At 37.9% G+C, this 12,500-nt stretch overlaps 1 protein-coding gene across 11 annotated transcripts in view; it reads left to right on the top strand.

The window, feature by feature from the left end:
- The window catches only part of tra2 (transformer 2), a 105,637-nt gene that overhangs the window by 53,876 nt on the left and 39,261 nt on the right, over positions 1-12,500 (top strand). For all 11 annotated transcript variants that reach the window (XR_011399770.1, XR_011399769.1, XR_011399771.1 and 8 more), the window contains one exon: positions 4,725-4,873. Coding sequence is in view for 7 of the 11 variants with exons in the window: in XM_070142491.1 (XP_069998592.1) it covers positions 4,725-4,873 (149 nt within the window). In the remaining 4 variants the exon portion in view is untranslated. The remainder of the gene's footprint in view (positions 1-4,724; positions 4,874-12,500) is intronic.

Genomic DNA, 12,500 nt, shown 5'->3' on the forward strand with positions numbered 1-12,500 from the left:
ATCATTATTATTGTTTTCGGGGTTCCCTCTTAGTGAGTTTGCTTGTTTGTTTGTTTTTATGAATGTAATTAGCATTTACTTTCACGATGTACGGTTGGTTTTGTTCTTGATTTACTCACTTTATATGGATTCTAGTTTATTTTGTTTAGTCCTGTTAGGTCTTATATAACTTAATTTTTTTGCAATAGGGATGCCAATTATACTGTGCAATGTAGAGATGAGTGCATATCTTGCATTTTTGGAGTTTTTCTTGAACTAATTTCTTTTCAATGAATTGTGGGGTGCTTTATCATAATTTTGCTTAATTGTTGGCTTATTAGCAATTCATTGGTATTTGGTTAATGAGGTTGCATATATATGAGACCAGAATAGTATGAAACATTTTGGGAATTTTTTTTTTTTTTTACAGTACAGACGCACTCGCCTGAAACTAAGAGCTGGTTTGTTAAAATTGTGCAAGGCTCAATCAGATGATGATTCTGTATGTTGAGAGGCACCCATGTAAAAATATGCATTTTTGTCTGTCTAGACATGCATATTTAGGGGATAGATAGAGAAATGTATGCGTATCAGATGGATAAATGTATATGCATTTATTTTTGTATTTGCATGTCGGTATGTATGAATATTCATTGGCAAAGTTTTAAGAAACTGGGTGTCAGTATCCAACTCCATGTCACAAAAGTTATTAAATTATCTAATATGCTATGACTAGGCATGCCCTTTGGGGAAACATTGTTTTATCCTTGGTATCCATAGCATGCTCAGCCTGAAACTTGTGAGCACCCAGTGGACTTCGGCTGTGGTGGCGCTTTCCATAATATTTTACCTTTTTTTGTATCATTACTGTTTGTGTCTGCAGATTATTTCTTATACCAACAACTATGACCTTTAGTCTGCTACAAGAATATCATCTTCAATTTAGCCTATGTTAGTACGTCTGTACCGTAAAGATTACCCATGTTTTTTTCTGTAAAATAGCTTCCTTTTGGAGAGAATTAATCAATGGAAAGGATATATATAGGACTTTGATGATTGTTACAAATCCATAGGTATGTAGCAGTATGACCTGCAACCTGCAGCTCTGCCTACTTCCCAAGTCCAGAGCTTTGTCCTCACACACTCACCAGCAGGTGCTTCTTGTGACTGCTGAGACCTGACTGGTCAATATGGACATCTCATGGCTCTCTCATTGGACTGCAGGCTCTCCTCGTTCCCGGTTCACTGACACAGCTCCTGAATACTTCAGCAAGCAGTAGCAACACAGGACTGCCCAATCCTTTGCTGACTGGGAAGCCTCTCGTATCTTCCCCATTGAACCCCACTCCATCTACAGCACCCATCCATACCAATGTGTACTCACACCCGCTACAACTTCTCCCCAGAGATGAATCGCCAGACAAGTATTAGATGCCATCCATCTGCTTTACTGTTGTCCCCATACATATCCATGGTTCATACTGGTCCTGGAGAATCTTGGAAAATGGAAATTGAAGTTGTAATTTCCAAACCTGGAATATCATGAAATTTAGTATTTATTTCTTAAAATGTAAGTCTGGCTAAGATTTTTTCAATTTATATTCTGAAAATGTCTTTAGAAAGAAAAATAAACTTCAGAAGATTAATGTAACTGATTGAAAAGTTGAAAGATGCATCAGATGTTCAAGGAAAACTGTGAAAAGAGTCATGGAAAAATATCAAAACCACTTTGGAAAGGCATGGGAAAGGCATAGAGTTTGGATGCCAAAAAATTGTATGACCCCTGCATATTACTCGCTTAGTTCAATCACTGGAGGAGCAACTTCCAGCTCTGCATACTTCCCAAATTAGGTCTCCCCAGGACCACAGCCTGGTCATCACACGCTCTCCAGCAGATGCGTCTTATGACTCTCTGGCAAGACCTGACTGGTTGACGCGTACACCTCATGGCTCTCTTGTTTGACTGTAAGCTCCCCTCATTCCTGGTTCTTGAATACTTAAGCTTCAGCATCTGGAACTGAGATAAGCAACTCCCTATCCTCTAGAGCACCTCAGCAAGCAACAGCAACACAGGACTGCCCTGTCCTTCACTGACTGAAGAGCCAGTTTCCTCCACATCACCTCCAGCATCCAGCCACGCCAGTGGGAACTCACACCCACTACCACTCTATAAAGAGATATTTATTAGTTCAAGTAGTAGATACAACCCATCTACTACAGGTCCACTATTGTTCTTGTACCAAGCAGTACAACAGCCTCTTGACCAGTTGGTGCTCCAGCATAGGCTACCAGACTTCTGCTGTGAATATTCATGCAAAGCAAAACTTGCAGACCTACTCTGTGACCTGATTCAATTCGAAACAAGAAATCAGTCCAAACTCTGTCTTGCCAGAATATATGCATTGAAGGCTAGATGGCCTTTCCTGGTGCAGGCATGGGCTGTGACACTTCTTTAGAAACTATGCTACTGTCATTCAAGACATAATTTGTTGACTTAGATGTAAATTGTGGCAGTGATCATGATGCACGTAGATATGCTCCTTATCTGCAACCATGCAAAAGTTAATTCACAAAGTTATAACTTTAAATAGCTAGAATTTGAAAATATTGCTTTATTTCATTAATAGAGTAATGATATGATAATGCAACACTAGTGTTTGTAAAAGCAATGTGAGCATAAATAAGTAGACTGTAAAGAAATTTTGTTTTCAAGATATGATTGTATCCAATTTGCCCTGTATATCAGAATGATACAACTATGTAGACATTGTAATATGATTGGCAACATTTTGTGATGGGATGCTCTGAAAATCGCAAAAAAAAAAAGACTGCCCATCAGACACCTAAATGTTACTGACATACCATGCCCACTGTCAGTATGATTTATTATATTTACACAGATAGTTCCAAATGTACTAAGTCACTAGTGAGCCAACCATGAGTACTACCATTCTTGCTTGATTGCCATTTTCCTTGATTTTCAAAAATATTTTCGGGTATCTTACATGGTTAGTAATATTAGTAACACTATGATGTGTATAATGTCAATAATAGAAATATCAGCAATGATATTGATAGTATTAGTCAAAATATTTGTTTTTCCTACAAACTCAAGGAAATTTAAAGATAAGGGAATCTTCACTTTTATATTTGTTTTGAAGATAGAACTATAAGACTCAAAATGTCTAATGGTGTGCATGAAGTAAGCATGAGCGTGGTAATGACGTCCTCCCTGGAGCTGGCGCTCTTCCAGTCATGGCACAGGGACAGTATATTCCACAATTGTTTATCAATGTGAATAATGCAAAAGTCCCTTTCTAAATACCAAATGAGTCTAATCAAGAGGTTTGTTCACTTATGGCTAGTCTTTTCCATCACCGTGGCCTTCACTTAAGATGGCAAGTTCATATTACGCAGCTTTCAACCCAAAATTTTTCATCACATGATGGTCACGTCACCTGGATTAAAGGGGTTAAGGACAGTTATCCTCATTATTCAGATGACGCGAACTTGCCATCATGAATGAAGGCCAGGGTGACGGAAAAGACCCACCACAAGTGCACAAACCTCTTGGAGTGTTATTTTACTAATTTGGTACTTAGCAGGGAGCTTTAGCATTATTCCTATCGATAAATGAATGTGGATTGTAACGTGTGTAACCACTGACTGGAAGAGCGCCGGCTCCAGGTAGGACGCCATTTCCATGCTACATGCCGTATTCCGTGCTGCTGTGACAGGTGGATGTATTAGGGAAAATTGAAAATTATGAAAAAGTAGATTTATTACATATAACTAAATGGTCCATACTTTTCTTTTTCTTCTTCTTCTTCTTCTTCTTACACTGACTTATTTACTACACAGAGTGAAGATATGGAGTCTGTGCAATAAAAATAAGCTATTACCAGCTGGATAAAGCAAATGAAAATAAAAATTTAGACATTGGTAAAAGGCCAAACGGCTGAAAAAGTTTAGACCAAATGACTTTGCGCAGGGGAGGCGCAGAGTCTTGTCGCCACTCATGGATGTTTGCGGGCACCTGGCCTATGCACAGCATGCCCAGAATGTTGGCTTCTTATGTAACCCACTGCCCATATTTTAAGCACCGCAATTTACGGATCCAATGGGTTAACATGAAAAATGGTCTCCCACATTTTCTTGATTTTTTTTTTTTATGTATTTCAATGTTTTTTGTATTTTAAGACCAAATATAATGGGTTTCCTACATAATTAAGGTGTGGAAAAATTCAGAATGAGTAGCAAGGAATTCCCAAGAAACTATGCATGTTAGAAATAATAGATAGATAATAATAATTCTTTAGTTTCTCAAGTATTTCTTTTTTTGTTTCTGTTAAATTTTTACAAAGCTTCTAGTGATATACCCAAAATTAAAATTGTTCAGGAACTCTGGGACTGGGGGTCATCTGAAGCTTAAGAAAATTGAAAAAGAAGAATTAATTGTAGTTAGAATTCTCACACACTTCATTTATGAAACTTTATCATCTAACAGCCGTAAAAAGGTACTTGGTTACTCAAAGCTATCATAAATAGTCTCATTGTTCCTTGTCTCATACCTCTTATGGTGTTTTCTTGCTTACACATGTGTTTATATGTGTATAAGTAGATAAACATTACTTTATGAACATCACTGTACTTATCCACTTTGTGAATTCTGATTTTTTGAATCATCATCATCATCATTTTTTCTTTCTTTCTTTCTTGTACTGATGACGTTTTTCTCTCTGCAGAGTCCAGAGGGTGAACGGAACAGTCTCACACCTCGTTCGCGGTCGCGCTCAAGATCACGTCTAGAGTCACCAGCTGCTTCACCTGCTCATCGCCGCACAGCTACGTCGCAGTCAAGGTCTCCCCAGCCTCGCAGACGCTCATTTTCCAGGTTGGTATCTACTTTTGAGTTTTTTGATTAGCAGGATATTTAGATATCTAATATTGAGAAGTCTTCTTACTTTCATGGGCAGTGACTTGTAAGTTGCAATAGTTTTATTCAAAATTTAGAGTGCTCATCATGGATGGTTATCTTATCTAAGTCTTTTTTTTTTCTCTTTCATCTACACGATTGAATTTTTTCATTGTTCTCCAACCTACTTTGAGAATGACATCCTTTGCGCTCTAATGAGTATGAATTCCAAGTGTGTATCACATTTTGTTTTCCACTTCTTTTGTCAGCCATCATTCTTCACCGTGTCATCCATTAAATCCATGGCATAAAGCACTTTGTTCATGGAGTCTATATTCTGTTTGAGAACCACAATTTGAAGTTGCTGAACCATATGCTTGAAAAATTGCAAAATCTATTTACGTATCTATTGCCATTAACAACAATTGCATATTTTTGTCTTGCATATTGTTTTCATGAAGGTGTGGAAAATTATTTGTATCACACACAACACTGGAACGAGTCTGCATAATGGCATCATGATTGGTAGTTCACATCATGGGACACAGCTCTAGGCAATGGGTCGTCCATATCATGGAACACAGCTCTGGGCAATGGGTTATTCACGTCATGGGACACAGCTCTAGGCAATGGGTCGTTCATATCATGGGACACAGCTCCAGGCGATGGGTCATTCACATCATGGGCACAGCTCTGGGCAATGGGTCGTTCACATCATGGGGCACAGCTCTGGGCGATGGGTCGTTCACATCATGGGGCACAGCTCTGGGCGATGGGTCATTCACATCATGGGACACAGCTCTGTGCGATGGGTTGTTCACATCATGCTACTATGATGCCTGTATTACATTTTATGCTGTTCTTTATAAGGTACCTTCCTTCCCCTGGGACATTGCCTGAGGTAGAATGGGGTATGTAATGCTCGGATTGGCCATTGTTTTGTATAAAGGGTGATATTTAGCACATAGATCCTCTGCCTGCTCTGTCTGGAAATGTTGCACACCAAAACATTGTGCTCTCTTGCTGCTGCTGTGAACCTGGAAGTAACTTTCCCTCTAGATTACATGAGAGAAAGTCTTTCTTGTTTTTATCCCTCAATAAAATCACATTCCATCTTGTACACAAAGTGGAACACTTGTGATTTATTGAAATGGACTCTACCGGAGGCATATGGTGAATGGGATGAAGGAGTTTTTGTTATAGCTGACACTGAATCTTGTATTAGAATGGTATTTTGTATTTTACAGTTTTACTGTTGTGAATTGACTTAGGGTTCTATATAAAGGGAAATGTTGATGGTAGTTATAGGAGATTTGTTGATTTTCAATCTAAACAGTAAAGCATTGCTTGAAGTCACATGTAAATGCTTGATTATTTTACATAATAAAAGTATGAGCCATTAACCCATTTTTGGTTGATAGAATTTTTAATGAATTTTGATGAGACTGGGTTGCATTAATGTGCTCACTGTCACTGCGGTGCACCTGGGTTATTGTCTTACTCACAAATAAGTTTCAGAAGCCACCAGATCTCAGGCTCATGACATGGTGTCAGGTGGTTAGATAGTTCAGGACATTCTATGCACAAACTTATGACTTGCATCTGCAATAGGTGTTTTTGCATATACACATCTATTTTCATTCTTGATGCACCACATATTGTGAGTTTTCCAATAAGGATACAATACTTCATTTAGATAAATGTATAACTATCCTTCTTGACAAAGCCCCCTCAGTAAAGGGTACACCAAGAACTGCACTCTCTGGGTGTTGTTGGGATCAAGTGGATTTGAGTTACATATTCAATAGTGTTTTTGAGCATGTTAGGCAGTTTTCTATTTGTGAACTTTGTGACAATATTATTCTTTGAATTGCAATGATGATTTATACTCCCCATGCTATCAGTCCTATACACCTTATCTTGAGAAAATTTAAAGGTTTTAATCTTGTGTGTCAGATTAAGATGAAAACATGGGATTTAGTATACATTCAGTAAACCAGTTTTGTTCATTACTTGCATTACATATTTACTTGTAATGAGAAATGTCTAATAAATCAGCTTGTAGCTGCAACTCAAAAGTATCAGTTTTGCAGTTTTAGTACATTTCTTTAAAGTATGTTATAGGGTCTCATACAAGGCTTTGTATTATTATTGATTGTTTTCAATTACTGTTGTAATAATTTCTTGTTTGAGGTGATGGGCACTCAAAGCCTTGCAAATGCCATGCCCATGTTCTTTTCTTTTCCTTTCCTTTCCTTTCCTTTTTCTTTATCTTTTTCTTTTTCTTTTCATTTCCTTGCTCTTCCCTTCCCTTCCCTTCCCTTCCCTTTCCTAATGCGTAAGTATGGCCTCAGACTGTTTTAATGATAGATTTCTCCTAAAGAAACTTATCCCTACTAAAATTTTGATTTTCTTCAGCATGACTTTTTTGCAAGTTTACCATTTATCTCCTATAGAAAATGGTGAGGGAACTAGCCAGGGAAAAATTATTTGAAGGTTAACTATGGAGAATGAGGAAATTTTCCTTTTACTTTTCTATGCATGAAATAGATCATGATATTTGTAATTAGTGGTTAGAGATGTTGAAGTTGCTATGATAAAAGATGTAGAAGAAATCATATATATACATTTTGATATTATTATATCAATATTCTTGCCCTTGGATTGCAGTTACCAGAAAATCAGCTCATATAGCAAGAAAAAGGGTTTTGCATCTATTAGGTTCTAGAATTGACTCTGGAAATATTATTTGATGTCAACTTTTTACTTGTCTTGTCAACAAATAGTGTAAGATATTATATCCCCATTGCATCATTTATTTCAGTTCGTGTTCAAATGAAATGAAGATAGATTATAATTATAGCTTGAACAGCAGTCCTCAGATATGATTATATGGTAAAAATACAAGAGCTTATGCTTCAGAGAGTTTTGTTTTGATTCAAGTGTTTTGCCAGTTCTGCTCACATTTTTTATTTTCCAGAGGACATGGTAATATTTGTATAAAATGTTTGGACACTGCTTTATATAGCTCTTTGTTGGAGAAGAAAAATTAATTTGATTAACCCATTGGGGCTGGATGCTTCACTGCAATCATGTGGCCCAAAATATGGATTTTAGGCTTATGTGAGGGGCCACTGTGAAAGGTGTGGGGCTTGTAGGCCAGATGCACATGAACACTCATGTGCAGTGACAAGATTCCATGCTTCCCCCCTTGCAATGTTATTTTCTCTTATTCTGCATAAGCATTTTTATTTTTTTTGCCATTTTCCAATGTGTATATTTGTCATGTGGTTTCCTTCATTTATATGATAGTAGAATGTATTTCTTGCACAGTCTCTTATAATTTCTCTAGGTAGTCCATGGCTCAATCCAGTAATAATTAGAGTAAGTAACATTTTGTTATATGCGTCATTTAAATTTTTTTGTAATACAACCTGTGCTGCCAGGCATGGCGGCCAAGAATAGTATCCTGAAGAAGGAAGTAACATCCTCTGTGGAGCCAGTGCTCTCCCAGTCATGGATGACAGTTGGCACATTCCACACTTTTATTGATGGAAGTAATGCAAAAACCCTTCCTAATCAGTCTAATCAATCAGCCTCTAAGAGGTTTGTGCTCTCATGTTGATAATGTCATCCAGATTGTAGGGTATAGAGCTAGAAGAGCATGATTGATATCTTGATAGTCTAGTCTTGTATGAAATATGAAAAAAAAGTTATGATTGCTTTAGTCCATTCTTGAAGAATTGCAGACACTTAGAGAAGTGGACACATAGGACAGTCTTTATAATTTGCTTGATGAAATTTTTTGGAAGAATTGAAATGTTTTCATACATTTTTAGAAAATTTTAGTTTTGACTCAGTTTTGTAAGAGTGATTGTATAAGAATTACTTAGTTTTAGATATATGGAATTTTTACAATGTCATGTTGACTTCCAGAAATCAGGCATTGAAATGGAACACAATAGAAAACTGTGAATCTAATTCTTAGATTTTAGTCTATAATTTGGTCATATTATGGTGGTATGATCAACCTCACCCTCATGATAAATAAACTTCTACAGGTGTAACAAATCAAGAACTCATCTCATGTAAATTTGCTGAGGTTTGTTTCCATAAATTAGTCATCAACTGGAAATATTATAAGCACAAAATTTCCTCATACCTTGAGCCAACAAGAGCTTGAGGCATACTAAGGTTTTCACAAGAAACTGCCAGATTTTTGTAGCTCATATTCATTAAGTGCTTTCAGTGAACTTGTTTCACTGATCAGAGCTGTCTTTTCTGACCTACACAACACCTCTTGTGCAGCAGGAATTGAATTTGCAGCAAATGTTTAACCCACTAACGACGGATATCCCACATATGAGACACCCGAAAAAATAAACATTGTCGGGCGTCCTGCCAGTGTGACGCTGTATTGGGGCTTGCGCTCAGACGTAGCAGCAGGCTGCGCCCAGCGGGCGGGGCTAGCCCGGACTCTGATTTTGTAGCCTCCTGGAATCTTTTATTTTCGGCTTCAAAATACACCGGCATTAATGGGTTAAAGAGTAAAGACATATATTCCTCCTACTTTGATTATTTACTTGTGTATTCGTACTTGCAATGGGTATCTATAACAGTGCAACCCACCATAAGATAGTAAAAACCATCTAGGATATCATATTCTTAACCCACTCACGCCGGGTACATTTTGTAGCCAAAATTAAAAAAATCCTGGCAGCTACAAAATCGGCGGGCGGAGCTTCCCCGGAGTCTGTCCGCCCGCCCGGCCGCGTGCCGCTTCAGCCTCGGAGCGCGGCTCGGAGACAGCATCGCACTGGCGGGCAGCCCGACATTGTTTATTTTTTCCCTGTGTCTCATATATGTGACACCCGGGACGAAAGGGTTAAATACTGTGTGCCAGTCAAGAAAATAACTAATACAGTAAAACTGTTAGTCATCAGCCTCGACCATTCCCATTACGTTGAAGGATTGCGTGTTGTTTTGCAGCATTTTTTGATTTTGATCATGATCTTTGCTTTCTGAAGCTGGTTCTGAAATACTAATCAGAGACAGACTGGTTATATATTATTTTGTATTATATAGGCATTTAGGATTTAAATATATGCTTGAAAGATATTAGCACAACAGATTGTAGTCTTTAGCCAAGAAAAACTAGAAATGCCCTTCAGTTACATGACAAATGTTTTTTTTTTTTTTTGTTTTTTTTATAGCTGTTTCTAAGATAGAGGGATAAGTTACTGACTCTATACAGTTAACCCAATAACGACGGGTGTCTCACATATGAGACACCCGAAAAAATATACATTGCCGGGCATCCCACCAGTGTGACGCTGTATCGGGGTTCAGTTCTATGATGCAGTATTGGGCCGCAGTCGGCGGGGGGACAGACTCCAGGGAAGCTGCGACCGCCGATTTTGTAGCCGCCTGGAATCTTTTATTTTCTTCTTCAAAATATACCAGCGTTAATGGGTTAAGAGAAAGTCATGTGCACTTTAAATTAACAGAATAAATAGGCGCTGAGCTATAATATCTTTTACATGTCAGAGGAAATGTCCATCTTTTGTTAACCTTGAAAAGATATGCATATCTTGAGTATATTCTATTTTATTGTATTTAAGGCATTGCATGATATTTTCCTCCTTCCAAGGCGTTAAGGGGACCGTCCCTGGCGGTCGGGGGAGGCGAGTCGGAGATTTTGGGTCGGAGTGGTCGAAAATGAGTTATGGTCAGTTTCATATTCGTAAATGAGAGTAGAATCATCCATGTGAATATACACTTCCACGGCGAAAATTTTGGACAGCGCGCGAGGCCACAACCCCAAGTCCCACTGCCGCACTCTCGCTTCACAGGAGCTAATATGATGCATTATATTTTGACATTACCTATTGAAATGGATCACAGGAAGATAGAAGTGTCTTATTATAACAGTTTTATACCAAAATGAAAGATTTATGATATGAAAGACAAAGAAAAATAAAAAATACTTATGCGACTTTTCAAATTTCTTTCCCATAAAATATAGTAGATATGATTCGGTGTTGACAAATTCATCATAAAAGTATGTTTAGGGTTCGGTGATAATACATGAGCAGTTAAAAGTTTGTATCTCCAAAAATAAACTCGCAACGAATAGATATTCACACGGACTGGAGGCCCGTGCGCGTTCAAGGCCGTCTTGCAGGGACCCACACGACAATGCTCCAAGTATTGCCACTGCTTTAGACTTTTCTGATTGCAATAGTTTTACGTATGCGGTTTCACTTGAATCTAATTAATCAATTAAACATCATTATGTCATTATAAATCCATTTTCAAGAAAAAATAAATGTAAAGAAAGAGTATGATATAATTTATTTGTGTAAACTCGTAGAATCGGCCTATAAATATCTGATACCTATTGTTACATCACAAGAAGCATCCATGATAAACGAATATACGAGATTTGATATAAGAGAGTTGTATTTCAAAATATTTTTGATCTATCAACGTTTTCTGGACGGATATTTGTAACAAACACTAAACAATTCATTGTCCCTCCATAACAAGTACTCTGCTGGTGATTAAGGCCCGTACTTTTAAAACCTTTTGCCAGGGCTGGCGAAAGGTTTCGCCGGGCGATCCGGAATTTCGTACTTTTAAAATCATGCCTGGCGAACGTTCGCCAGGGCTGGCGAAAGATCATATTGGAACAGCCTGGCGAAGAGAGCTGTTTGAATACCATTTTCTTGCTTTCAAATTATAAATTAGTAACATATTTGTGTATGATAGGATGTAGGAATCACATTGAAATTATAAAATATCTTAAAATCATAATTTATTATGAAATAACGTATATACGTATTTTTTTCAAGACCTTCGATGTTCCAGTCGAGAGCTCAAGACATCAGCTGTATTCCTACCCCCCTACCCCTACCCCCCACCCCCGAGATGACTTATTTAGATTTAGGTTGTTGTTATTTTGGTTGTAAGGATAATGTTCTTTTCACAAATATTACCAGAAGTGTTTTTTATGGCGGCATGTTTACTTTTGGCTATAGAAACATAGCTGTAGTGCTCCACCGCCCTACAATGAGGCGTCTTTAATTATACCCTTGTAGGCCTACAGTTCAATATCTTACATCAGTTCGGAATAGTAGAATAGTAATTTTTAAACTCTTGTTAAATTATAAAGTTATTCTTTGTATAAAAGTATAAGGTTGATACAGTATAATATAAAGTACTTTTAAAACCTTTCGCCAATGCTGGCGTTCGCCTGGCGAAGCTTCGCCAGGCGAACATCTGAGTGAGGGAGGCCTTACTTTTAAACTAAGGCAGGTGTTCGCCAGGCCTGGCGAACGAAAGGGATCGCCAGGCGCTAACATCTTGGATTCCTGCTAAATCTAGCGCTTCGGCGAATGAAACAAAACGCGAGGTTATGTTATGTGCACTGCAGATGTAAACAAATTTGCGCTAGATTTAGCGGGAATGCAAGATGTTAGCACCTGGCGAATGTTGGTTTTAAAAGTAAGGCATCCCTCACTCAGAGGTTCGCCTGGCGAAGCTTCGCCAGGTGAACGCCAGTACTGGCGAAGGTTTTTAAAGTACGGGCCTAAGCGTTTATCGC

The sequence above is a fragment of the Penaeus vannamei genome, chromosome 29, assembly GCF_042767895.1.
Source record: "Penaeus vannamei isolate JL-2024 chromosome 29, ASM4276789v1, whole genome shotgun sequence".
In the NCBI taxonomy this organism is placed as follows: domain Eukaryota; kingdom Metazoa; phylum Arthropoda; class Malacostraca; order Decapoda; family Penaeidae; genus Penaeus; species Penaeus vannamei.